At 46.0% G+C, this 24,911-nt stretch overlaps 1 protein-coding gene across 3 annotated transcripts in view; it reads left to right on the forward strand.

The window, feature by feature from the left end:
- The first annotated feature begins 2,907 nt into the window (after positions 1–2,907).
- ABCC5 (ATP binding cassette subfamily C member 5) overlaps positions 2,908–24,911 on the forward strand; it is a 343,171-nt gene continuing 321,167 nt past the window's right edge. For all 3 annotated transcript variants that reach the window (XM_085635623.1, XM_085635619.1, XM_085635620.1), the window contains exons 1-2: positions 2,908–2,989; positions 8,632–8,814. In XM_085635623.1, coding sequence (XP_085491749.1) covers positions 8,686–8,814 — 129 coding nt within the window. In that variant the 5' untranslated portion in view covers positions 2,908–2,989; positions 8,632–8,685. The remainder of the gene's footprint in view (positions 2,990–8,631; positions 8,815–24,911) is intronic.

Below are 24,911 nucleotides of genomic sequence, written 5' to 3' on the forward strand. Positions count from 1 at the left end.
CAAGATCCTTTGATGACATTGTTACAATTGCTACAGTTGTAACAAGGCGTAGATCCTTTATATATAGATGTTGTTGTGTATTTGGTAGGTTAATTTAACAGTTCTTTCACGTTTTTGCCTCTTTTGAATGCAAAAATGGGTTTATTGGCAAATAATCCTCTGAAGTCCTGTTCCATGGCCAGTATAGCCCAATGTCTGTTGATTGTGTTTTTGAATCAATGACTCATGGAGGAGAATTTGGACACCAGTACCATTCGATTTTGTGCAGGTTTCTGTATTTTGGTTAGTAATTCTGATCTGGTTCTGCTTACGCAACGACATTTTGCTTGTTCCAACACTTTATGAAGATAACCTTGTTGTGCAAATCTCGTGACCTAGGTCTGCCAACAGTACTTAACATGCTGGAATTCAGACCATACTTCTGAAGTTGGATGCAAAATGACAAGCGACAAAACACTATTTAAACTGGTTTACAAAATCAGGCCTGTCCTAAGGTATAGTAAATAGGGTTCATGTGATATGGGTTCATTTCGTAGTCAGCACTACTAGTGGGCAGTTTCCTCCCACCGTCAGTAATGTGGCAATCTTTAAATCCAAAATTGGCTTTATTTCAACTTCCTCCTGCCTAAAATGACCCTTCTATGCAAGTGAATGGGGATAATTAATCCACTCTATTGTTTTCTCCAAAAACAACTTTCCTGTTATTAAATGTTTGCATTTACGATGTAGCTATATGGCTAACTTGATTATTATGAGTTTGCTCATGAGTGGGCCCGAGCGGAGGGCCAGGCACTGTGACGGGAAGAGGCATAGTATAGTGGGGGGAGGAGAAGACCGATAGCACCCCTATGGTGGAGGTGTTGGACTCTTGAAAACCTGGGAGGCCACAGCCGACCCCCCAACGGAAGGCTCCGACTCTGGGAGCGACACTGGGATGACAATCTAGGGACGGACCTGGGGGTACGGCTGAGAGCGCTGAGAGCGGTCATGACTGGGACCAGACTTCCATGGGCGTAGTAATCTGCGCTCTGTGTACGGCGGATGCATGTAATGTGAATATGAGATCCTCATGGGAGGTGCATGTGTTTTACCTGAAGAGGTGCCCCCCCCTATGGTCAAACCCAGTTCTTCAACCATAGTTCTGATTTGCTTTGGTTGGGGGACCGCTGAAAACCCAGTTTGTGTTGTTAGTTAACTTAACCTCTTCAATGCCCATGACGAGCTGGTCTCGTCATGGGCCGCGGTTGCGCTGTGCCCATGACGAGACCAGCTCGTCATAAACCCCGCCCGCTAATGCAACGGCCGGCACAGGGCGGGGAAAGGGGCGGGCACTGAAGGGGTTAATGTTATTCTAGTGTTTTCACCTAGATAAAATACCTGTATTGGATTCCAATGCTGTGCGGTAAAACTGGCGGTGTCTCACTGGCAGCTGGGAATACTGCTGTTGATACTGTGCTTATGATTAACAAGGCATACAAGCCTCAAGTTCTCTTATAGTAGCTTAGGTACAACCCCAACTGGGTGTGTGGGGGAGGAAATGTCATTTTGGTGATCTTCGATACTTTGTAACTGTACAATAATATAAGAAATGCCAATAAAAACACTTTAAAAGAAATGGAGAAAAAAGCTTTGTAGGCTGTTTCAAATGTCACCTTCCTTGATAACCAAGATTGTTTCTTGTAAAGTTTAAGTATTTCTCCGAAATAGGTTTACTTCGGTGAGATTTTTCACAGCCGACTAGTTCAAGGTTTCGGCTATCCTTCTGTTACTTGCGCAACAGATTAGCGCCAACCCCTGAGAAAAACTGCGTTCCAAACCAAAAGTAGGTGCCCCATGAAGAGGCTTCAGCTATGCACAACCCAAGCATATGTGCATGGCAGGCTGGAATTGGCAAGGTGGGCAAATGGACATGGGCCGATGGGCTTATTGCCGATGCCAGTTGGTGGGCCGTTTTTTGGGGGGGACTAAGCAGTCCAATCAGCCTGGGGAAGTCTCTACTGCAAGTGCACAACAAAAGGCTGTTATTACAGACTTTGCATACAAGGCGGGCAATTGGACATGGGCCGATGGGCCTTTTGCCGAGGTCAGTTGGTAGGCCGTTTTTGGGGGGGGGGCTAAGCAGTGCAATCAGCCAGGGCAAGTCTCTACTGCAAGTGCACAACAAAAGGCTGTTATTACAGCCTTTGCATACACATACTGAGCGTCACCCACCTCAGGCAGGCTAATTGTCAGAGGCAGAATGACAATGGGCTGCTCCTTCTCTAACAGCATGAGGCGTGCCTGCCCCCTGGCTCCCTCCAGGTGTGGCAGAGGTCCCAATGAGCTGCTGGTGGGAAGCCATTAGCACTCCCTTTGCAGAGGACTGGGGTAGGGAGAACTGGAAAGTTAGGGTAGTGGGGGAGGGGGGCGGGCTTGTTAGGTTATTTGTGTCCCGCTCCCTAAAACGGACAGGGGGGTGGCCGACATAAAACTGTCTCTGTTCTTCTCTTTATCCTGCCAGAGGCGGAGTTCACACTACATAAAACTACAAAAAACATTAACGATTCGGGAATGCTGTCCACTTTTTTGGGGCGTGCCCAGACCTAATTGTGATCCCAATCCTACACTGGCGCGCGGCCCCGGTCTCATCCCCGCTCGACCATCATCTCCATCACCCTGCAATGCGCTCGGGTGTGCGAAGAGCGCTCAGAGTCAGTACAGAACGTTCCAGACACGACGTGCTGCGGCACGAGACGAGGCGCGTGCCCCAACGAAGCCGGCCGGGCGCGGTGCTCTCTAGGTAGGGTGGTCTACCGAATTCCTTGTTTGCTCGGAACGCAACGGGAACGGTGCGTATGCAGTACTACAACTCCCGGCGTGCCTGAGGACTCTGTAAGTACTGCGCGTGCGCAGTTGACCGAAGGGGCGGGACTAGCTGGGTTATTGAAGGCTTGTTTTGCTCTTCAGCTGATTGTTACAGGAGCAGCGGATCTGGACAGAGGAGCAGCAGGTGACAGGGGCCGGGAGGGGACAAAACACCCTCAAACGCGCTAATGATAGGTGCTTTGGTGGTTCCTAAGGGAAGAAGAGGGCTGGGTACTTACACCCCAAGCCGGGGAACAGATTACACCAGGGCTGGGGCAGGATACCGGCATTGTCAAGCCAGAGGGAAGGTGATGGGGAGAGATGGTTGTCAAAATACAAGTAGCAGCTGCAGGGGGCGGGGTGTAGTTGATGGTCCACTGCCACTGTGTGGGAGTGGGTAGAAATACAGACCTTCTCGGTGGTGGAGTAGGATTACACCAGAGATGAAGGTGGGTGGGTGACAGTCCTAGGTGGGTGGGTGACATGGTACTACCAGCCCCAGTGGCGGGGGTGCAGATAAACGCTAGGATGTGGGGAGCCCCGGTGGTGGTGAGAGTGTAAGATACAGGCAGGCCGTTGAAGGGCTTGCTAAAGCCGGGGTGTAATGGGGGATGGGCCCGGGGGTGGCGGGGGCAGGCAGGCTCATGCAGTTTCAAGGCTGAGGGAAGAATGCAGTCACCCCCACAGATGCGGGTAGAAGTCGGCAGATATGGCAACGCTTGGGAAATGAGCGCATACATGTGAGTTTTTGCAGCACAGTACTGTATACCTAGATTTTCTTCCTGACTTCCATTGGAATGAGGATTTTTTTTTAGGATGGAACATGTACGAAATTCTCGAGAAATGCTATTGAGTCGGAATGTTATGAGCTTTATCTGTAGGTAGAGTTGCCAAACTTAGAGCAAGATACTGGCAACCACCACTGCTGTAAAGGCAATCAATGGGCAGCCCAGGGAAGGAGTGGGGGTGTAAGGAGAAGGAGGTAAATGACGTTCAGTCTCAATGCTGCAGGAGCTGGGTTCAGGCAGGAAAGATAACAAACCGGCAGCCACTTATCTGGGGGATGGAACAGAAAGGACCACAGAGTAGGATAAGATCCAGGGAGGGGTTAGGACGGGGGGAATGCAGTCACTCGTTGGACTGTAATGTCGCTGCGTGGCTGGAGAGACTGCGTAGCTGTAGGCAGCCAGGAGGGAGTCGATACATCTCCAGCGCGGGGATGAAATGCTCAGCCAGCGACCGCTGTTGATGCAGTGCTTGGCAGCCAAGTGCTTATGTAACGGGGTACACGATGTACGGATGCGGAGATGCTGCCGGCAACCACAAAGCTGTGAGGGGGGGAGGCGGGAGACGAGCGGGCTACAGAAAGCACCAGGGTTGCCCGGGGGTACGCCACACGTTGGGTGGTTGTGGATTGAAAATATAGTCATCACTCCGGATTCAGGCACCCACTGAACTGGCGAATTGACACAGATGGGCACCCAAGTGCAGTGAAAGAGGATACGGGATACGCATCCTTTATTTTTTGTTGGGGGGGGGTGGATTATTTGGCAAATTCACGGCTCCAAGAGTGTGTGATCCGAGCGGTTCTTTAAGATAACTGTCTGTCTCTGCTGGGTTTAATGAAGTTATTAAGCTTGCTTGTTGCTTCCCAAGCAGTAACCCGGCACCCCCATGTATCTTGACCTTCAAGTCATAAATCAAAGAGATGGAGCAAGGTTACTGGTCTGTCTGTGTAGGGGTTACCAGTGATTGGTAAATTATACTCCTTTAGGATTAATCAAGTGAAGAGACACTCTCAGTATGAAGCGATTAGGCCACCTGACAGGAGCAAACCTGCCCGCTGAAGCAAGATGCGGCGTCTGGAGGAGCGCACTTCCTCATGCCAGGAATGTTGACTGCTCATTAAGTGTATTTATTCCTCTCTCTGGAATGGGGTGACGCCTGTCTGGGCAGAACTGCTTTGCAGCCTCGAGAGGTCAGGCGACATCGCCAACCGGCCTTTGGAAAGTGAGGCAAAGTTATGTTGCAAGGGCTGCCTTGTAGATGGGGCACAACCAACTTGTCGTCTGCAAGGGGGGCTACAGAGCTAGTGTGATGCCTGGATGGAGCACTTCAAAGCCGGCTTGCCCTGCAGATGGCGAGGTCCACACGTTGTGCAGCAGTGAAACATGCCTGGTACTTGTCAATAAAACAGCTGGCATCGAGTGAAGGGGAGCGGAGAAAGCCCACTGGCGTGTGACGAGCAGTGGGAGGCAGCCCCAGGCCACTTCTCTGTGGGACAGAAAGCCCTGGACCCTCTTCTGGGAGGTTCGGGAGATCACACTGCCTCTAGCCGTGGGTGCAGAAGCCAAATACGCTCTTTATCAAGGTGGGAAGACCTGGTGCAAGCACTTCAAGTCCTGATGGTGGGCCAGGCTGGGAGGGGGGTGGGCGGCGGGCAGCGGGCAGGTTCTGCCAGCCAGAGATACCCTGCCCGTCCCTTTTCAGCAGGGCAATCCCAAAAACATGTGGGAGAAGGGCAGCTGATATATTTGTTTGTGCTGATGTTTTTGCCCCTGGTGGTTGGAGGAGATTTCGTATCTTTTTGCACCGTGCGTGTGGGTGGTCCAGTGCAGCCACAATCTCAGTCTGATTCTTATCTTTTCGTTTTTGGTGTTCTTGTTTCCGGCTTTGATTTTCCCACACGAGTTAATGGTTGTAACGCTCGAGCCGCAGCCCTTTCTCCTTATTGGGGATTTGCCTTCTGTGACTCTTAGCTTTGCCGGTTCACTGGGAACGATTCCACAGAAGAGATGCGTCACTCACTGTTCTACCGGCTTTTTCAAGGACAGGCATCTCTGTCCTCTAGTCGTCTCAAAACACCGTATCATCTTTGTAAAAGGATCGCTTCTGTTCCGCTGAACGGGTTATTGCAACTTGTGCCCAAACGGGTTCCCAGTGCCGAGACGACAGGCAACGCCTTTCTATTGCAAGAGGAGGCTGGGGGAGGCTTAGCCGGGGGTTGGTACATTAGAATGCATCCAAATCCCTGTTGGATATAAGACTCCAAGGGACTACCAAAATAATTCTTTAAAATCTGTCTGTACTGTTAACCTATGTCGGTCGGCGCGTGTAATAACAAATTACATTTCTGAGGCTCTCTCTGTACATTGAGCACCCACCTGTTTGCACGCAGGAAGATGACTGACGTTTTTGCTGCAACGGGCTTGCAGCCATAACAGAACTACGCTTCGTCGTCTGCTTGTAATATAAACGTTTATTTCTATGTTTTTTTTTAAACCCTTTTTTAGTCCTAATGTTAGAGCTAAGGCGACCACCTGAACCCGCGTCACCCTGTTATGATGCACCAAGCTCCCCGCTTCACAGGCAGTGAAGCCGGCTCCTTTCCCTACTTTGTGCCATGATTTTAAAGTATTTTTGAAGGTTCTTTTCTTAACGCTTCAGACACATCGTACATGACAAAGCCCTATTTCTCCCTCGACAACTTATAAATAGACCATTGCACGTCTCTATATATGTATGCCCTAAGGCAAAGCGATACTATGCAATGATGTATTTGCCATCAGCATCCTCGCCCACTACTCCTGGCATAAATAAAAGCGGTTCTTTCCATACACTAACCCAGCCACTTGCCTCGTTCAGCATCACTGGTTACATAAATCTGGGAGAGCCCAGATGAGGTTGCCCACGCGCTAATGGGATTAGTTCTAAGAGCCCGAATCAGTCCAAATAAATCCAGGGGGGGGGGGGGGCTTGAAAACGTAATCTGACCGTGGCCAAGGTGACGCGGGCCTGCAGTGGCAGGCTGGGTGTAGGTTGCCTTCCAAGGCTTTGGCTGGGAGTTCGGTTCAGTCAACTGTAGGCTTTTTGTTTCCATTGGTTCTCTGTGTGGCCCTCCGGTGTCATAGAGCCCAAAGGTTGGTTCTAAAAACCACAAAGCTCTAGTTACACAGGAACATTTTTTTTTTTTTTATGTGAATATACCATCTTGATATTTTCCGTGGAAAAAACATGAATGGTTGTATGTGTAAAGTTGACATTTCTTCATATTCTTTTTTGCTGCTTAAAGATACAGAAAGCCGTGGACCCTCATTCATTTATTAAGTATGAAAGCAACATTTTGTGCATTATTTGTTCAAAGAATAGTTGGAAGGGCGATGTACTGAATGCCCCTCGTATTCGATGGATGGATGGTTAGATGGATAGATAGATTAAAAATATGATTCCTCTGGACAGCGCGCTCTGCCATCCGGTGCAGGCATGAAGAGGGCGGAATCCAGCCCAACAATAAATTAGTATAACAAATGGATGTCGCACTCCAAAGCTGTTAGTTTCAGGGTTTTTATTAACCACCACTACCACCAACGCGTTTCACCACAAGGCCTTGCTTGGAGTGCGACATCCATTTGTTATACTAATATATATTCCCTCCCCCTTTTTGCATGGTTTGTACATTATACCGAAGGTTCTTTGGGTGCGGGGCATGGAGGCTTTTATAAATTACCTATCTGAGAGTTGTAGTAAGCACATGTATTGACCGTTGAATTATTTAAAATCCTTACAGCAAAATAGGCTAAAATCTGCACCCCCCCCCCCCTCGAATCCTCCAGCCACCTAGTTGCGTGGTCCCACAAATCATACTGTTACTCCTTTTGTTAGGGAGACCCTTTTTTACCATCGAGCAAGAGGTTAATTTCCTATTGCTCAAACGTTTCCTTAAAACCCATCAAAAATATGTGAGTTATCCAGTTGTTCATAAATAAATCCGTATTTGTAAAGCGCGAACTACTCACCCTTACGGGTCTCAAGGCGCTGGGGGCCGTCGTGGAAATTAAGTGAGCTATTGCCCAGAGTCACATTGTGCTGAGCTGAGCTGCCGCCGGAGCCAGGGATCGAACCGTGAACCCTGTCCTCCGAAGTCAGCTGCCATGGCCGCTGCACCACACCTGAACTAGGACCATTTTTTTTGCAGAGCACCTTTGCCAATAAACTGACGTGCCAACCCTCTCCTCTCTTCTTTGATAGTAAAATAATGATGAATATTTTATTTTTTAAGCACCAAGGCAGTGAACCTGTTTGGTAGGCCTCGTCTTGTTGTTGTTTTAAAGGATGTGGAGCAGGCAAACAAGGATGTGCAGTTTGCGTCCCAGTGTTCGCTTCCGGCATCTTATTGCCGTCAGTATGATGGTTTTTTTTTTTTTATGCAGACTGGTGCAATGAATTAATAATAAAGGACCACTTGCCTTCTCCGTCATAATAACAATATGTTCGTATTTGATGCAGAGCAGTTTGTTCTTCCATTATTCACCATTGCAGGCTGCCAGACTAGAGTGCTTTGTTTTATTGTAAAGCGCCGGCACCACTCACATCAGAGCCCCTTTTGCAGCATTATTTGCGGACGTTGTGGGTGTTTCAATGAATTGTGGTGTTCTCGCCAGCTGAGACGTTTTAACCAATGGGCAATTGCCCAGTGCCCCCTTCGGAAAGTGAACTTTGTCTCTTTGACCTCTGTGTATTCTAATTCTCTGTTTAAACATCTCTGCCTACCTATTTCAACTGCTTTTGTGTGACCCTGTTAAATCTTTACATATAATTTAGTATTGTTTAGCATCATGCGGGATTGAGTTATCAGAAAATGGGTAATATATTCAAAATTTGTTGCGTACAACTGCCCCCAAAATATGTCTTGACCCGGGTCCGCCAAATCTTTAAAGATGACACTGTTCACCGGTTGATTGTTGCTAGACCTGCATGACATGCCCTGTTTCTACCTCTTTTTCCTAGAAACCCTCAGGTATCCTAAAGCACTACACTCCCCGAGACTGATGCGAGCGGAAGATGAAAGATCTAGATTTAGGACAGGAGTACGTCATCCCCAGCCCAGGTTATAGAAATGTGAGGGATACGAGCCCTTCAGAGCAGCACTGCCAGCAGGAAGGACTAAAGTATCAGCAAGCTAAACATCAGGTATGTGCGCTTTAATGACTGGTAATATGGCATCAGAGGTCGACCGGAAAGTTGTTTATGCAAATTAATGTTTTCATCTTTGATTTTGACACAGTACCATTTTCTGTCATTTTCTCCACACGTCTTCACTTCCATTTTTTTTTCTCCCTTGCCTTCCCTTTGTTTTTTCCTCCCTATTATGTTCTTTTTTCATGTTTCCCTATTTTGAACTGCCTCTTGTTTCTTTCCTATTATATTCTTCTTCATTTTCTTGTTTCTGGCCAGCCTCACTGTTTTTTATCTTGCGTTCTCGTTCCGCTCATAGTTTTCCCATGAACCTTGACGCTAATCTTTATTCCTGTTCTCCCGTTACTTAAAGTGTTTTTCTCTCGTTTTCCTCACCCTCTCTTGGACTGACTTTTCAGTGACCTTATGATCACTTCTCTTTCTTCGCTCTCACTCCATCCTTCTGCCTCCTTCTCTCCTTTGCCTTCTCCCTGCTGCCCTTGCTGCTCTCTCCCTCTGTTGACCCTTTCTCTCTCAGTAGGGTCTCCCTGCTTTGAGCCTAATCATGCCTAGGAACCAGTGAGCACTGAGTGACCCTCATTTTGGGCTCTCCTGACTTTACTCACAGGAGTTCTTAAAGAACTGCCCCCTTATCCTAAATATGAATTTAGCAAGGTTAGTGCATTTTTTAATGAACGTTGGAGTTACACTTACACAGAACATATCGACCCCCCCTCCCCATCCCTCACTGTAAAGTTTCTTTAAGTCCAACCGAACCAGTTGCCAGTGCAACACTAAGAACACTTCACTATACAAAAGTCAAAACTATGTGCTTTGTCGGTGCATGTTTATCTTTAAACAGTTCAACCTATTTCTTTGAAGGTGACGTTCTCCTTTTGCTCCTTTCTTGCTCCTCATCCTCTTACTTTTCCTGGCCATGTACCAGTGTCCCCTTCTAAATTACCTCTAGGTCAACTTTTTCCCCTGCATAAATGATGAATCTCCACTTGTGTTCAGAAGGCGCAATGTGGCTATCTTAAAGTGGCTTTGTTACCTAGACGTTACGTCTAGGTATCCGAGGTGCAGAGGATCAATGTGTCTGGCAGTGTCAAGTGTCTGAGCCGACACTTGAACACTGTACTCCAAGTACTGAGTCTTTGGGCACCAACGGTCTCCTGATGCTCCTCGGATTTACACTGTGATGGAAATCGTGTGTCAAGAGGAGCAGAGAGGTGAAATGAGTAGTAAAGATGCAAAGATTTGGGTGTCGCTGGGGGAGAGGGTGAAGTAGGGAAACTCGTTCAGGGCTTCTGAATGGAGTTCGTTGCAGGTGTTAATGGAGGAATCTCTGATAAGGAGCTGAATGTAGGGTTGGCCTCAAACTTTGAGGTAAACTGCAGGATGTGAAAAACTATGGTTGACAAGGTATTATCACAAATAACCTCTATAATTTTAATCTACCACAAAGAAGCTGCAGCTGGAATGGTTTGCTTGAGTGCACAAGACTTATTCCAATACCAACAATAGCCAATAACCACTGCAGTAGCCATTCACCTTGGGTTCCGGAGCAGCGTGCCACGCCGGCATAAAGCAATTCAATGCTTTGAATGGGGTAGTAAGCGCTGTATAAATGCTATCACAATATTAAGTGAGGAAGAGTACAAATTTGGAAATCAAGCATCCAATTACTGTGGCAGTGGATGTTGAATGATTCCATTGAATAAAGGGCTGCCAAACTAAAATGTTGGGATTAGAAGAGGGCCTTTCTCCCAAAGAAATCTAAAACCATTTTTTAAAGCCTGCTATTGCTAGAGAAAGTGAACATCAGAAACTAAAATCAAGAAGTGAATTACCTTCATATATGTATATTTCAAGTTATTTTTTTAACTGCTCTATTTTTTACTTATTAGGGGTTTGGAGCATTCTTATTGCTCTGTGTATATATAGTTCGTGATTTTTACGTAGTGGCTTTTAATTTTAGCTGGTTATTCTTCCGTTTACTGGTAAACTGGTCACAAATGCAACATTTCAGCAAAGTCGATTTTGTTGTGGATAACTCGGAGCGGTTATACCTTGCACGTAGCTTTTCTTTCTTGGCCAACATCTGATCCTGATGGAAGATGTAGGCAGAGTAGCTGATGCCTGGTGTTCGGGCCCTAATTTATAGATCTTTGTACAACTTTCAGCAGAGTTGATTTGTGCTTGCTAGGGCGTTAACCTTAGCAAAAATATGGACTGAATGAGCAGGACGACCATCAAATGTTTTCTTTCAGGTGAAATCAGCTAGTTAAAATTTTGCCTTTTTTATTTCTAAAACCATGATTTTGCAGTATTGTTTGCTGAGTTTTCTTTTATTTGTATTGTACCCCTATCTTCTGCTATTCTTTGAACTCTGAATGTGGACATCATGTACACGTATAGGGGAGTTTGCGGATGACCATACAGATGTTAAGGAGAGCAATGTAGGAAACTTGGACAAGATGCACTCAAGGGCGTTTGAAGCAATAGAACCTGGAAAGAGCTAAGCTGACCATTACAATTACCACTTAATAAAATGTTGGCAAGAATATTGGAAGTTGTCTACACAAAAAGAGAGGATGGAGGAAATATAGGTTGCTCATGGATAAAAGTGTATGTTGTAGACCCCAATTTAAATCCTGGATAGTAATTCAAAAGAGGAGGGGTGCGATGGTGGCCTGATTGCTCGGATGGTTTACAGCCCCTCTAAAATGTTCAAGATTTAAAGTCCGCCTTCCTGCTAGATACCTCAGGTGGTCTTGTCTAAAGAACTAACATGTCGTCGATGTACATATTTGATTTGCCTTGTGAAAAAACTACAACTGTTGCGTCAGATTTCCCAGTAGGATCCTGCATACAGTAAAACATGAGGCCTTATTGTTTTCGTTCAGTGCGGTCCCAGTTTATGTAATTGAGGCCTGGCTTTATCTAGAAAATGACTCCTTGCCACTGCTTGGACTACTGCCCAGTGATCGTTTTACGAAGGCGGGTGCCATCTATGACTACTGGTTTCTAAGCTTCTAAACTATGCTGGTACAAATATTGATTCCCCTGCTACTTGGAGTTAATTTTTACTTAAAAGACGTTGCCAATTTCAGGCAAGCAATCTACTTCCTTCCTGTAGTGGCTATTACAGTGTGATGGGGCAGGAACGGTGGAACGCCCTGGATGGCTTCCGTAAAAACTGTTGGGTGTGAGATGAGGTCTGGAAGATAGTACTGTTACAGGGCCCCTAAGTAGTTTGCTAGTCTGGAATGAGCACTTTGTCATTGCTGCTATAACCGATCTCAGAGCTTTCTGTTACAAAAATGTAAGGTATTTCACAAAACCAACTGCCCAAGAAAAAAAAATACTTGCAAAAAAAGTTGGTCATTCTCACTTTAAAAGATGAATAGTTAAATGACAGCTGTTGCAAAGAGGTCAAAAGAAGCAACAAGCAACAACATAGTGGTACCATTGCAACATGATGCTCTGAAATATGGTACGGGCCAATTCAGAAACCTAGTCTTAAATCTTTTTTTTTTAACCACATAAATATACATTTGTCGCCCCAGACACGTCTCCACTATCTACAGCATAATTTGCAGATTTTAACAGAAAATGCTTGTCTGACTGATCAAATGTTGTTAAAATCTGACGGTATAGAACAACGCTTCACTTAACCGGTCTCTCCGCAAAACCTAGCCGAACCCCTCACAGCTGTTGATTGCAGGATTTGTGCATTTAAAAGATACAACACCTTTCTTGAGATAATGTAAGCATCTCTGGTTAATGGAATAAAGAGACCACTTTTGCCTATTGCTGGAAACCAAAAACGTCAAACTTAAATGAAACTCGAATATAGTGGAAGGAATAATTCATTCTTTGCCATGAAAATGTTTAGTTTCACTGTTTTGCAAATTCATGTTTATTTTACAGACACTGTTCTTAAAGAAGCAACAATCTCAAGAGCGTAGTAAGATTTTATAAGACTCCCACACATGTTGCATATATTCACGGGCTAGTGACTTTGTTACTAAAGTGTCCTAATTGGTGACATGCATAATACATATGAATGTACTGTATTGTTCTGCAGAGCTGTTCTTATTATAAAGAGGTGCTTCCAGACGCTAGACATTGCCAGTGCATGGTAACTCCAAAACTGAAGACCTGTTTTAGAATCTAACTGGAACGTACCAGTTAAATGAGGTATATCGTGTCTTTTGAGTAAGGCACTGTATATGTTTTAATCGATCAGTTTTGGTGTAGAAAAGACATTGTTGATAAACAGTATGCATACGTTCACGCGAGATGACATTTTTAATTGTTGTTGAATAACATTTTCAATAGGGTCAGCTGAATGTGTATTGCTTTCCATTATTATTATTTTTTTTAAAGAAATTGTGCATTTTCTAAAGTACTGAGTTTGCCTTTGCCTCAGTGTGTATTAAAATGTCAAAATAAGTGGATAATAAAATCACAGAATGTGTTGCTTAATTTCTTTTACTTGCATAATATGCCTGCCTAATTGCCTTTCCTTGCATAATTTGCTCCCCCGCTGGCACATAAGTCTAGCAGGCCTGTGTATGCGGATCGAACTTTCAATTGGTCCATTCATACACTACATACCTTCTGTCTGAAAAGGTATGCAGATTGAGCTCCCCTGAACCGAAGCAGGTCTTCTGACCGACGACCAGTGTCCTCTCTTGCCCCACTGTCCAGAGGCCATTTTTTGCGGCCTCTTTTAATCTAGGATGATTTGGACTTTGAGGGTACTGATGACAAAAAAGCAGTAGGGTGGCTGATATGTGAATGGTTCTGGGGGTAGCTCCTACTGCAAGTTGGGCGAGTTGCCCTTTTAGTTTAAAAAATCGAATAATAAATTAAACCTTTTTTAACTTTGATATTTTTGTACAGATCATAAAAACAACCTTTCTCAGCTTCTAAGTGCCTCACAAAACTGGTATTATTATCCTGTTTAAATTACTCCAATTATTGATATTGGAAAGACAAAGGCTGAATAGATACTCCTTTGGTTTACGCATGTGACCTGAGAACTCCACCACCCTGATTATTACCAAGGAGGAATCCTATTTCTTGTTCATTCCTGTTATCCAGCCCATCTATGACCCATTTAAAAGTAATGTCAAAGTCTCCAACCCCTTATGTGCAGCTGGCCCTGTGTGTGGGCTGCTGTCACCTGCTCCTCGATGTCACACACGCTAAAAATGTCCAGTGACCCACAGTTTGGAAACTACCCCTCCTCCTTCCACGTCACCCTGCAAATAGCCTAAATGAAACAAAATACTAAGTTAGTCAGCTGAATATTGATTGCTTTATCCCAGCACTGCCCTTTTGAAGGCGTTTTTATCATGTCACTCCTATGTCTAAGCAGATGGGGCTTTCGAAAGGAAACGTTCCAGGGTTGGTTTTGTGTAACAGAATAACTGTTGGGTATTTCCATCTCGTATCAGCGAAGGGCATGACCTCCTAACAAGTGATTTTGTTAATGCTTGTTTTAACTGAAGAGCCATGTGCCAGCATTGCTTCCGGAGCAGATGGAATAACTCCAGGCTTTGCTATATATATATATATATATATATATATATATATATATATTTTTTTTTTGCAGTTATTTTGCGGTTTTTATCTTTTGTCACCAGTAATGGCCTTCATCCTGGTTGCAGCACTTTTTTTCACATGAGGTCTTAGATATGCTCGTTAAGAGTTTATCAGGTCATGAAGCACGCCTGATTTTTATTTAATCTTGAAAATCTCCCAGCTTTGTTCAATTAAGGTGGCTGTGAGGCACATATGAATCAATAGATAAGAGTATTCTCCAAAATGTTTTTTCTTTCTTATTACTCTGTAGGGTTTTTGCGATGCTTCTGAACATTTAATTCTCGTGGCCAACACAATGGTGTTCCGCAACAAACCTTTCCAGAGCCATAGAGGTGACATTTGTATAACAGCATGTTAACCTACAACGTTGTCCAACAACACATCGAAGCCCTGTTAATCTACCTTGCGGATCGCTGCTCCGCAAGCCACTCGCAGAGTATTCAGTTGTGCTCATGGTATTTACCATAATCTTAATTTGATTCCCTGCTCAGACCAGGTGCTGTATTTGGAGATTAAAAGTGACGCTGGCTTTCAGAGTCAGCAAAAGACACACAATTGATGGACGGAATGCAGAACAAATCAAAATATTCACCCACAGTCAAGAGATCTGGGTTAAATCCATCATTCTTTTGCTCACCGCGCCACCCCAGTTTAGACCTGGCCATATGCAAATCAGCCTTGACCCTGTGCCTCATGGGAACAGTCCAGCCCGAATTGCCAAGCCAGGTCCTCCCTGGACCGGAAACAAGCATCCTGGGACCGGTTTCGGTGTTTCACCCCTCTTCAGCCAGGATAGCTTGATTCCAGTGGCTCAGTGAGCCCAGGACCCACGTCTGGGCATACCTGGCGCACTTAGGGCGAGAAAGCAAAAGACACACAATTCAAAGTCAAACATTTTACAGTTTTTTCCTAAATGTGGCCCCAGCTCTAAGGGCATCCGGATGCTTTACAATGATTGTATTAAAATAAAAAAAACACACACATTGAAAAAGGACTGGATTGTGGTGCAGTCTAAAGGAATTTAAGAGAGGGACCATATAAGTAATCCGTAAGGGGCTTTGTTAGCGTCTTGGGGCACCGGGAAGCACTCTTCACTCTTGTTTATGTACCTAATTGTAGACCAAGCTTGGTGACTGTAAGGTCCCTGATGCTAATGATGCCGGAATTCATGGAGGCACACAGGAAAATGTAGGTTCTTTTTTTTTTTTTTTTTTTTTTTTTTTTGTAGGCATCAGTTTTTGTCCCATTTTAGACATCCAATCATCATCCATGCTCTTCTGTCCTACTGGTATGCTGCTTCCAAGCTACCAGGGAACGATAAAGGGTGGCTGCTTAATCCTGCCCACCATTATTATACACTCACTTCTTGGCCATGGTCTTGTTCTTTGTCCTCGGGCTAAACCACATTTTCGATCTGTGTTTTTACCTTCCCTGCAATTTTGGGCCAGAGAACAACACTGATTAGAAACACAAGTCATCCTGGAGACCTGAATTAAGTATTATTCTTAATTTATCTTATGTGATATAATTTCAGGAGACTTGTGCACTGCAATGATTATCTTTGATTCAGAGTTCTAGTAACTCACAATTATGGTGCAGGTTGGTTCAAGTGTCGATGGCTGGGCTTTTGTCTGACTTTCTGTTGGCGATCCTCCCTACACTTTTTTGTCACAGTTTACGAAGGAGTTGGTGAAACTTGAAGCAGCAGTTCTGAGCTACTAACATTTGATTCTGTTTTGATATTAAGTAAATGAGACGTTTTTCAGTTTTTATTCACAGGTTTTATGATCTGTAAACTCTGCAGGCATGGTCCCGCTTGATGTACAAATACTGTTACCCTGTCTACATGTTTGTTTTTCCTGTGTTTTACAATCTCTTGCGTCCTACATCCTGTTGCCCGTATATGATCTGCGCTTGCCAATGCCAGCAAAATATTCTGCCTCATTTGTCAAAGTGTATGCTAGTAACTGCTGCCCACTTACTAACTGTAGGAAACTGGCTCTTCATATGATATATAAAAAGAACAATTGTTACTTACCTGTAAACAGGTGGTTCTCCAGTATTGGTGTCTTTCATAGATTCACATGCTTGAATATTCCCCGTCGTCGGAGTGGGAGTCCCACGGTAAATAAAATAGCTATATATATATATATATATATATATATATATATAATATATATATAGTAAAATATATACATAAGTAATCATATAATTAGTGCATATAGGTGTAAAACACACATAGTGTACCTATAAGAGAAAAACTCCATAGGAATACAATGGAGAGAGACAAAAGACCTTTGTAGTCTATCTCTGTCATTATGTAAGTCCGAACTCCAGCCAATCAGGCGTCAGCCCCTCTCTAGAACCTTCTCCTCAGAGCTTCTCACCTCAGATTTTCGTAGCACAAGAGTGACTGTAAAGTGCATGAGGAGAAGGGAGCCTCTGAAGGGAGGAGGGAGGGTCGCATGTGAATCTATGAAAGACACCAATACTGGAGAACCACCTGTTTACAGGTAAGTAACAATTGTTCTTCTCCAGTATTAGGGTGTCTTTCATAGATTCACATGCTTGAATATAGAATAGCTAGCAGTAACAATCACCATTGTTTCCATGCCAAAATAGATTCAACATATATAGATAATCAATCTTCTTATGCATAAAAACAGTATAGAAACAACTGTAACATTGTAAATGCATAATATATATATGGAAACAATATGGAGGCGGGAGGAAGAGGCTCACCTTACTTAAAAAGATTGCGCAGCACTGCCTGTCCCACTGCAGCATCCTCCTCGCTTAAAGTTGCCAAGCAGTAGTGCTTAGTAAACGTGTGTCTGGTCGACCACGTAGCTGCTCTGCAGATGTGTTGCAAAGATACTCCAGCAAATAAGGCAGTAGATGATGACACTGCCCTAGTGGAGTGTGCCCTCACTGGAGACTGCAGAGGTTTATTTGCCCTTTGGTGGCAGAAGACAATAGCTGCCGAGATCCAGCGTGCAATCGTTGGTTTAGTAACCTGACGTCCTTTATGACAGCGTCCATATGCTATAAAAAGTTGATCGGATTTCCTGAAAGAAGCTGTCTTACTGATGTAGAACTTAAGACACCGCTTGACGTCCAAAGAATGTAATCTTTGTTCTGCAGGTGTCTGAGGATTGGCAAAAAATGCCTTTAATATTACTGGCTCATTAATGTGAAAGTCAGTAGGCACCTTGGGTAGAAATGATGGATTGGTGCGTAACACTACAGCATCCGGTTTGAACTGCAGGAACGGAGGTTTGATGGTAAAAGCATGGATGTCACTGACACGACGAGAAGACGTTAGTGCCAGAAGTAGAGCTACTTTCCAAGTGAGATATTTTAGGTCGGCCTTGTGAATGGGCTCGAACGGAGGTCTCATCAATTGTGCTAACACAACGTTGAGGTGCCACAACGGAGGAGGACGCCGAACTGGCGGAAATTTCCGGAATAGACCCTTAAAGAATTGGCGGATTATTCTTGAGGAACAAAGGGAACTTGATCCATCTTGCCGGAAACGTGAAATGGCTGCTAGAAAAACCCTTAGGGTTGCATGCGACAGTCCAGAACTGGCTAGGTGCAAGAAGAATGGTAGCAATTGCTCTGCCGTGGAATGTATCGGATGGACTCCGTTAGCAGCACACCAATGGCAGAAACGTTTCCATTTAAACTTGTACGTCCTGATTGTAGAAGGTGCTCTTGCCTGGGCCAAAATATCCCTACAATCCTGCGGGATGTCTAGGTGGGCGAACTCATGGTGTTCAGGTTCCAGGCTGATAAGCTCAGTGAGGAGGGATTTGGATGACAAATTCTCCCGTCGCTCATTGTGAGCAGATCCGTCCGATGTTGCAGGAGGATTGGTTGGCATTGGGACAGGAGGAGCAGTTCTGAGAACCACGCTTGCCGTGGCCAGCGCGGGGCTATTAGGATCAGGTGGCAAGGTTGTCTCCTCATCTTCCAAAGAACCCGAGGTATGAGGGGTATTGGAGGAAAGGCGTACGCAAATAGATTGCACCAGTTTATCAAAAGGGCATTCCCTTGTGATTCCTTGTGGGGATGCCAGCTTGCGTAATTTCGGCATTTCCGGTTCTCCGGCGTAGCAAAGAGATCGAGTTGCGGACGGCCCCATAGTTGGAATATCCTCTCTAGAGTGGGTTGGTGTAACTCCCACTCGTGGGTCGACGAGGAGGACCTGCTCAGGGAATCCGCTAGGACATTGGATACTCCTGGCAGGTGTACTGCCGTAAGCAAGATCTGATGACTGAGAGACCAGTCCCAAATTCTTTGAGCTAACCTGGAGAGACTTGGGGATTTTGTTCCGCCCTTTTTGTTGACATAGTGCATACAGGTTGTGTTGTCTGTCTGTATTAGCACTGACTCTCCTTGGAGCAAAGGCAGAAATGATTTTAGAGCCAGAAAAATCGCCATGAGCTCCAACTTGTTGATGTGCCAAGATCTTTGATGTGTGGACCATCTTCCCTTCACAGAGAGATCCTCCAAATGTGCGCCCCATCCTTCCAATGAGGCGTCTGTTGTGAGTGTTCTGTCCGGTGGCAACGACAGAAAGGACATGCCTTCCGTCAAGTTGGCTGGAATTGCCCACCATGCGAGTGCTGACTTTATCTGATCTGTGACACATATCATGTCGTGGAAAGATCCCGTTACCTGACGCCACTGAGCATCCAGAGCTTCCTGAATAGGACGTGTCCTCAGCCGGCAATGAGGGATCAAGGCAATGGATGATGACGCCATCCCCAGAAATGATTTTAATAGTCTCACAGAAACTGACTCTCTTGATCTGATCAGAGCCACCAGTCGCAGCATCTTTTTGAGACGCTCCTGGGAGAGGAATGCCTTCGCTGACACAGTCTCCAGAGTTGCGCCCAGGAAATCTCTTTGTTGGTACGGATGAAGTTGGGATTTTTCCACATTTACGGACAGGCCTAAAGAGCGAAGCACGTTCTGGCACAGAAGAGTGTGTTGTCGCAGGTGAGTGCTTGACTGAGATTTCAGGAGAAAATCGTCCAGGTATGGAAATATTTGCACTCCCTGGAGGCGCAAATACGCTATTACTGGAGCCAGTACCTTCGTGAACACTCGAGGGGCCGAGCGCAGGCCAAATGGTAACACTTTGAATTGGTAATCGTGTTGACCCACTCGAAAACGCAGGAACTTTCGATGCCGCTGTAAAATAGGGATATGAAAATAGGCATCCTGGAGATCTATCGTCGCCAGAAAATCTTCCTGCAAGAGTAAGCGCAAGATGTCTACCAGCGTCATCATACGGAAGGATTGGCTCTTTATATATTTGTTTAGTGCTCTTAGATCGAGGATGGGCCTCCACTCTCCGTTCTTCTTTGTGATCAAAAAGAACCGGGAATAAAAACCTTTTCCCTTCTGAGACACTGGTACCAGTTCTATAGCTCCTTTTTGCCTTAAAAGTCGTACTTGATGCAACAGTTCTTTCATGTGAGCTGGTGGCGGTCCGGAGGGTGGAGTGGGAGGAGGGAATTTGGTGAATTCTAAGGCGTGTCCCTTCTTCACAATGTCCAAAACCCAACGGTCCTTTGAGATGGAGGACCATTGGGAAAAGAACAGAGAGATTCGACCTCCAACCTTGTCTGTCCGGTAAGAGTCACTGTCTCTTTGATGCGGTTCCTCTGTATGAAGATTTTCCTCTATATGACTTGGAGGTTTGCTGCCGTGATGTTTGCTGTTGCTGTCCATAAGAGTAACGGTTGGACCCTTGATTGTAAGGTTTGTATTGTTTATTGTCTCTTCGAAAACTTGAGGAGGTGCCGCGTCCGCGTGCACCACGAAAATTACTCCGCTGAAATTGAAGGTTTCCTAGTGATCTAGCTGTTTCAGTGTCTTTCTTTATGGACTGTAGAGCTTCATCGACATGGCTCCCAAATAAAGACTCTCCGTCATATGCCATGTTTAGGATCATGGACTGAACCTCCTGACGAAAGGATGTAGATTTTAACCATCCTTGCCTACGCAGAACAGCCGCTCCGGCAAGCTGACGGAAACCCATGCAGGCGATGTCTACTGCACAATCGATTATTTCCGCCGATGCCGCTTCTCCCTCTTGGAGCAACTTCATTGCCTCCACTTTAGATGGCTCTGGTAACTCCTGAACCACATCCGAGATATCAGCCCAAACTTGTCTGTCATATCGTCCCAGGATGGCCAAGGCATTAGCTGCTCTAACCACCGTAGAGGCCATAGAAGAGAATTTACGCCCTATGGCATCCATCCGACGTCCGTCACGATCCGGAGGTGAGGTGATAGAAGATGCCGGATTTTTCGCCTTACGTTGCGCTGCCTGCGTAACGACCGACTCAGGTTTAGCCTGACCCGTGAGGCATGCTGGGGTTCCTATTGGTGCCTTATATTTCTTTTCTAATCGAGGCACCTGAGCTGGCAAGGTATTCGGTGTCTGCATTAATTTCTTGCCTTCTTCCCAAATAAACTCAACTATGGGAATAGCATGAGTCTGTTTGTAAGGTTGATTCTTGAAATCATAAAGGAAGCAATCTTCCTCCCTGCGCTCCGTTGTTAACTTAAAACGGTGTGATGCCCTTTCCATCAGTTGGTGAAAGTTGGCTATGTCCACTGGAGGTGAATCCCCTGTTACTATCTGTGAGGGGGATGGTGTTTGTGCCTGGTAATTGTCCCACTCCGCCATATCATCATCATTGTCATCTACATCCCCATCATCATCTGGGATTTCACCCTCTTCTGTGTCCTGAGGGCCTTCCTCTACAGGCTCATAATGAGGCAACAACCTTTCCGGAACCTGTCGTGGCGGTACAGGCGGCATCTGAGGAGCAGGATTTACAATGGGTACCGGTGGAACAACTGCTGGAATCACCGGGGTTGACGGAACCTCTGAACGTTGAGGGGATAGAGGGAACCGTTGGTTGTAGTCGTCCAACATGCGTTGGAGATTAGTAATGAGCGACAAAGGAAGGGTCGCCGTTCTATGCTTCGGAGGGGCCTGGTGTATATATACCGGATCCTCATCCTCACTACTGACATCCTGGCACTTAATAACTAAGTCGGATGGACTTTGTGCCGTTCCGAAAGACTCCGGTAACCCTTCGGACTCCTGATCCGAATCCGTAGCGAATAATGGTGAGGGAGGCTGTGCATCTCCCACAGGAATATTATGTTCCTGGCTATCCGGGCCCACAGTAGGAGGTAACGGTGTCCAAGAAACTCCAGCTAAAGATGAAACCGACGCTGAAGCTAGCTGAGGCTGTTGTTCCCTTCTTGTTTTCTGGGTAGACGCAACACCTCTTATTTGTACCCTTACGAATGTCTGTGGAGATGTACTCGTCGATGGAGCCGTCGTCGACGGAATGATGGTCGACGGAATTATCGTCGACGAAGTCTGTGGCAACAAAATTGCCGTCGTCGGATTCGCCGTCGACGGAGCCGTCGTCGACGGGGCCACCGTCGACGGAGCCACCGTCGACGGAGCCGCTGCCGACGGAGCCGTCGTCGAGGTCTTCGTAGACAAGGCTTTCGTCGACGGAACCACCGCCGACAGTGTCGTCGACGGGATCTTCTTTTTCTTCGCCGACGGAGCGGGCGTCGACGAGCTCGACGACGTCTTCGTCGACGGCACAGTCTTCGTCGACGGAACCTTTGCCTTCTTCGTCGACGTCGAAGTAATGGGCACAACAGAAGTCACCGCCCTTGAAGAACTGATGGTAATCGTCGACGAGGATAACGTCGACATAACGCTCATCGACGACGAAGCAGCTGACGTCGTCGTCGGGGTCACCGTCGACGAGGTAGAAACAGCAGATCTCGTCGTCGGGAGCATCGTCGACGAGGCTGACAATTTTTTCCCAGAGGAAGTAGACGCCTCAGCAGCCTGAGAACAGTGTCCCTTAGGCGACAAAGCAGTAGGTGAGACCACAGAGGTGGCAGTTGTCAGAGGCAAAGCCAGCTTCTTCTTCTTCAGGAAAGGAGATGGTAACTCCTGCACACTACTGCGCTTAGAGGCTGGTTGGGAACGACCAGAAAAGAGACTTTCCACATCAGAGAGTGGGTTATCCTTGTCCTTCAGTCTCTGTAGCCATAATAGCAGGCGGCCTTCTCTGTCCTTTAGAGTTTTTGTAGAAAAAGTTCTACAAAATTTACATTTTGCCACCTCATGGTCAGGATATAAACAGTAAATACACTTACTGTGTGGGTCCTCAGAGAACAAACGCAGCTTTCCACATGAAGAACATGGTCTGAACAAAGATTTCTTACTAGAAGACATCCTTACTGACAAAAACTGAGCAGAGCTCAGGGAGACTCCCTGTCACACGACGTGCAGTAGAAAATCTGAGGTGAGAAGCTCTGAGGAGAAGGTTCTAGAGAGGGGCTGACGCCTGATTGGCTGGAGTTCGGACTTACATAATGACAGAGATAGACTACAAAGGTCTTTTGTCTCTCTCCATTGTATTCCTATGGAGTTTTTCTCTTATAGGTACACTATGTGTGTTTTACACCTATATGCACTAATTATATGATTACTTATGTATATATTTTACTATATATATATATATATATATATATATATATATATTGCTATTTTATTTACCGTGGGACTCCCACTCCGACGACGGGGAATATTCAAGCATGTGAATCTATGAAAGACACCCTAATACTGGAGAATAAGATGTACTGTGCAGAGTCCAGGGGTTCCCTTATAAGTGGACTGAGGGTTGCTCTAGTAATGTCAAGGTGCTCTTCTAGCGGGTAGTGTGGTCGAGGAGCCTTAGGCTTATCAGAGGGGAACGTTAAACACAATAGTCAATAAGTGAGACACACAGCTTTATAAAAATAACATATCTTTATATATATATATTTAGGCACCCAGACCAGTTTGATCAGGTAAGTATGTTTATCAATAGAAATACTCTTGAATTTAAAAAGTCGACAGTGCAGTTTTCAGAAGCTGCAATCTTACCCTACAGGAAGAAAAGCAAGGGACACCTTTGTTCCTCTTCTCCATGGGCCAGGGGCGACGGGTGCAGAGGTGTCCATAGGCGTCTGGTTTTAAATACCGGGAGCAGTCCTGGTGGAGGGGGCCAGCGTGCAGAGGCTGCATGCGATTTCGGAGAGTGCATTGGGGGCAAAACCACAGTGGACTTGGTCTCTGGAGGGCTGGGAGGCCATCATGACCGGATTGGCCCACTTCAACTCGGGCTTGGAGCGACTGGTGCATTGGAGTCCTCTATGGAGTCTTTGGATGCCTGCGGGGAAGCAGGTCTGCTACTTCTCTGTAGTTCTTTGTTCCTGGTTGAGGTGCTGGCAGGTCGTCCAGGCTTTGGGGATCAGCAGCTGCAGAACAAGTCGTCTCTTTGGCACAATTGTCGAGGTCAGCAGGCAGGCCGGCAGGGTTGGCGTCCAGTCAGTTGCCGGATCTTCTGTTCTTGCCATTTGCGACTCTTCACGTACTACTTCTTTCAGGATGACCGGATCTGTTTCTCTGGTGCCAGGACCTCCCCTAAATACTGAATTTAGGGGTGTTAAGTAGTAGCCAATGGGCTACGTACCCTTGGGGTAACTACACCCCCAAATAGAAGTGGACATAACCCTGTCCCAGTATTCCTACGTTTGCCATCACAAATATGGGCAACTCTGAAAAGTCATGTCCACTTCAGTTAGCCCATCTTAGGGGTGGTGCTAGCCTGGGGCTTGGCACGCCTACTTGACTGACTAATTTTTCTGCCTGTCAAGGTATCAAAAGGCTGTGGATAAATGGAGTTGGCTTCCTCTCCTGTGAGAGGAGCCAGAGTAACATTTCAAAGAAAGGGGCTTCTTTGAAGCTCCGCTGCCTTGGAATGCTAATCAGCAGGTCATCCTGAGAGAGGGGACTTCACCCTGGGAAGTCAGAAATCTGTCTTGGGTGAAAGGCTGGCAGAGACCAGTCAGCCAACACACCAAAGGCTGGTAGGTTTTTAGGGGGCACCTCTAAGGTGCCCTCTGTGTGCATGTACTCACAAATCTACCACTGGAATCAGGGTAGGTTTGTGAATATGAGATGTTTGATACCAAACATTCCTTTTTTCAGTGAAGCCATCGTATAGCTGGGGAACTTGTTTTCACCAGTGTCCAGCACATGGGTTAAAATGGCTTCCCTGATCACTTACACTGGCAGCAATGGAACTGACCAGCACAGGGGCATATCTGCTAATGCAGATCTATCCTCACATGTAATATAAGGCACCCTGCCATAGTGCTGTAAGGCCTTCTATAGGGGTGAGTTACAAATATTACATACAATGTTAGGGGACCATGGCACACAGGGTTATGTGAGATGTGTTTTCACTTAGGTCTGCACCAGAACACTCAGCCTGCTGTGGCAGCCCTGCATGGGTTCGGCGAGGGGTCTCTTAGGGTGGCACACTTTGTACTGCAGCCCTTAGGGACCCTCTTTAGTACCTCAGGCCCTAGGTACCAGGGGT

Source organism: Triturus cristatus, chromosome 11 (assembly GCF_964204655.1).
Source record: "Triturus cristatus chromosome 11, aTriCri1.1, whole genome shotgun sequence".
NCBI classification, from domain to species: domain Eukaryota; kingdom Metazoa; phylum Chordata; class Amphibia; order Caudata; family Salamandridae; genus Triturus; species Triturus cristatus.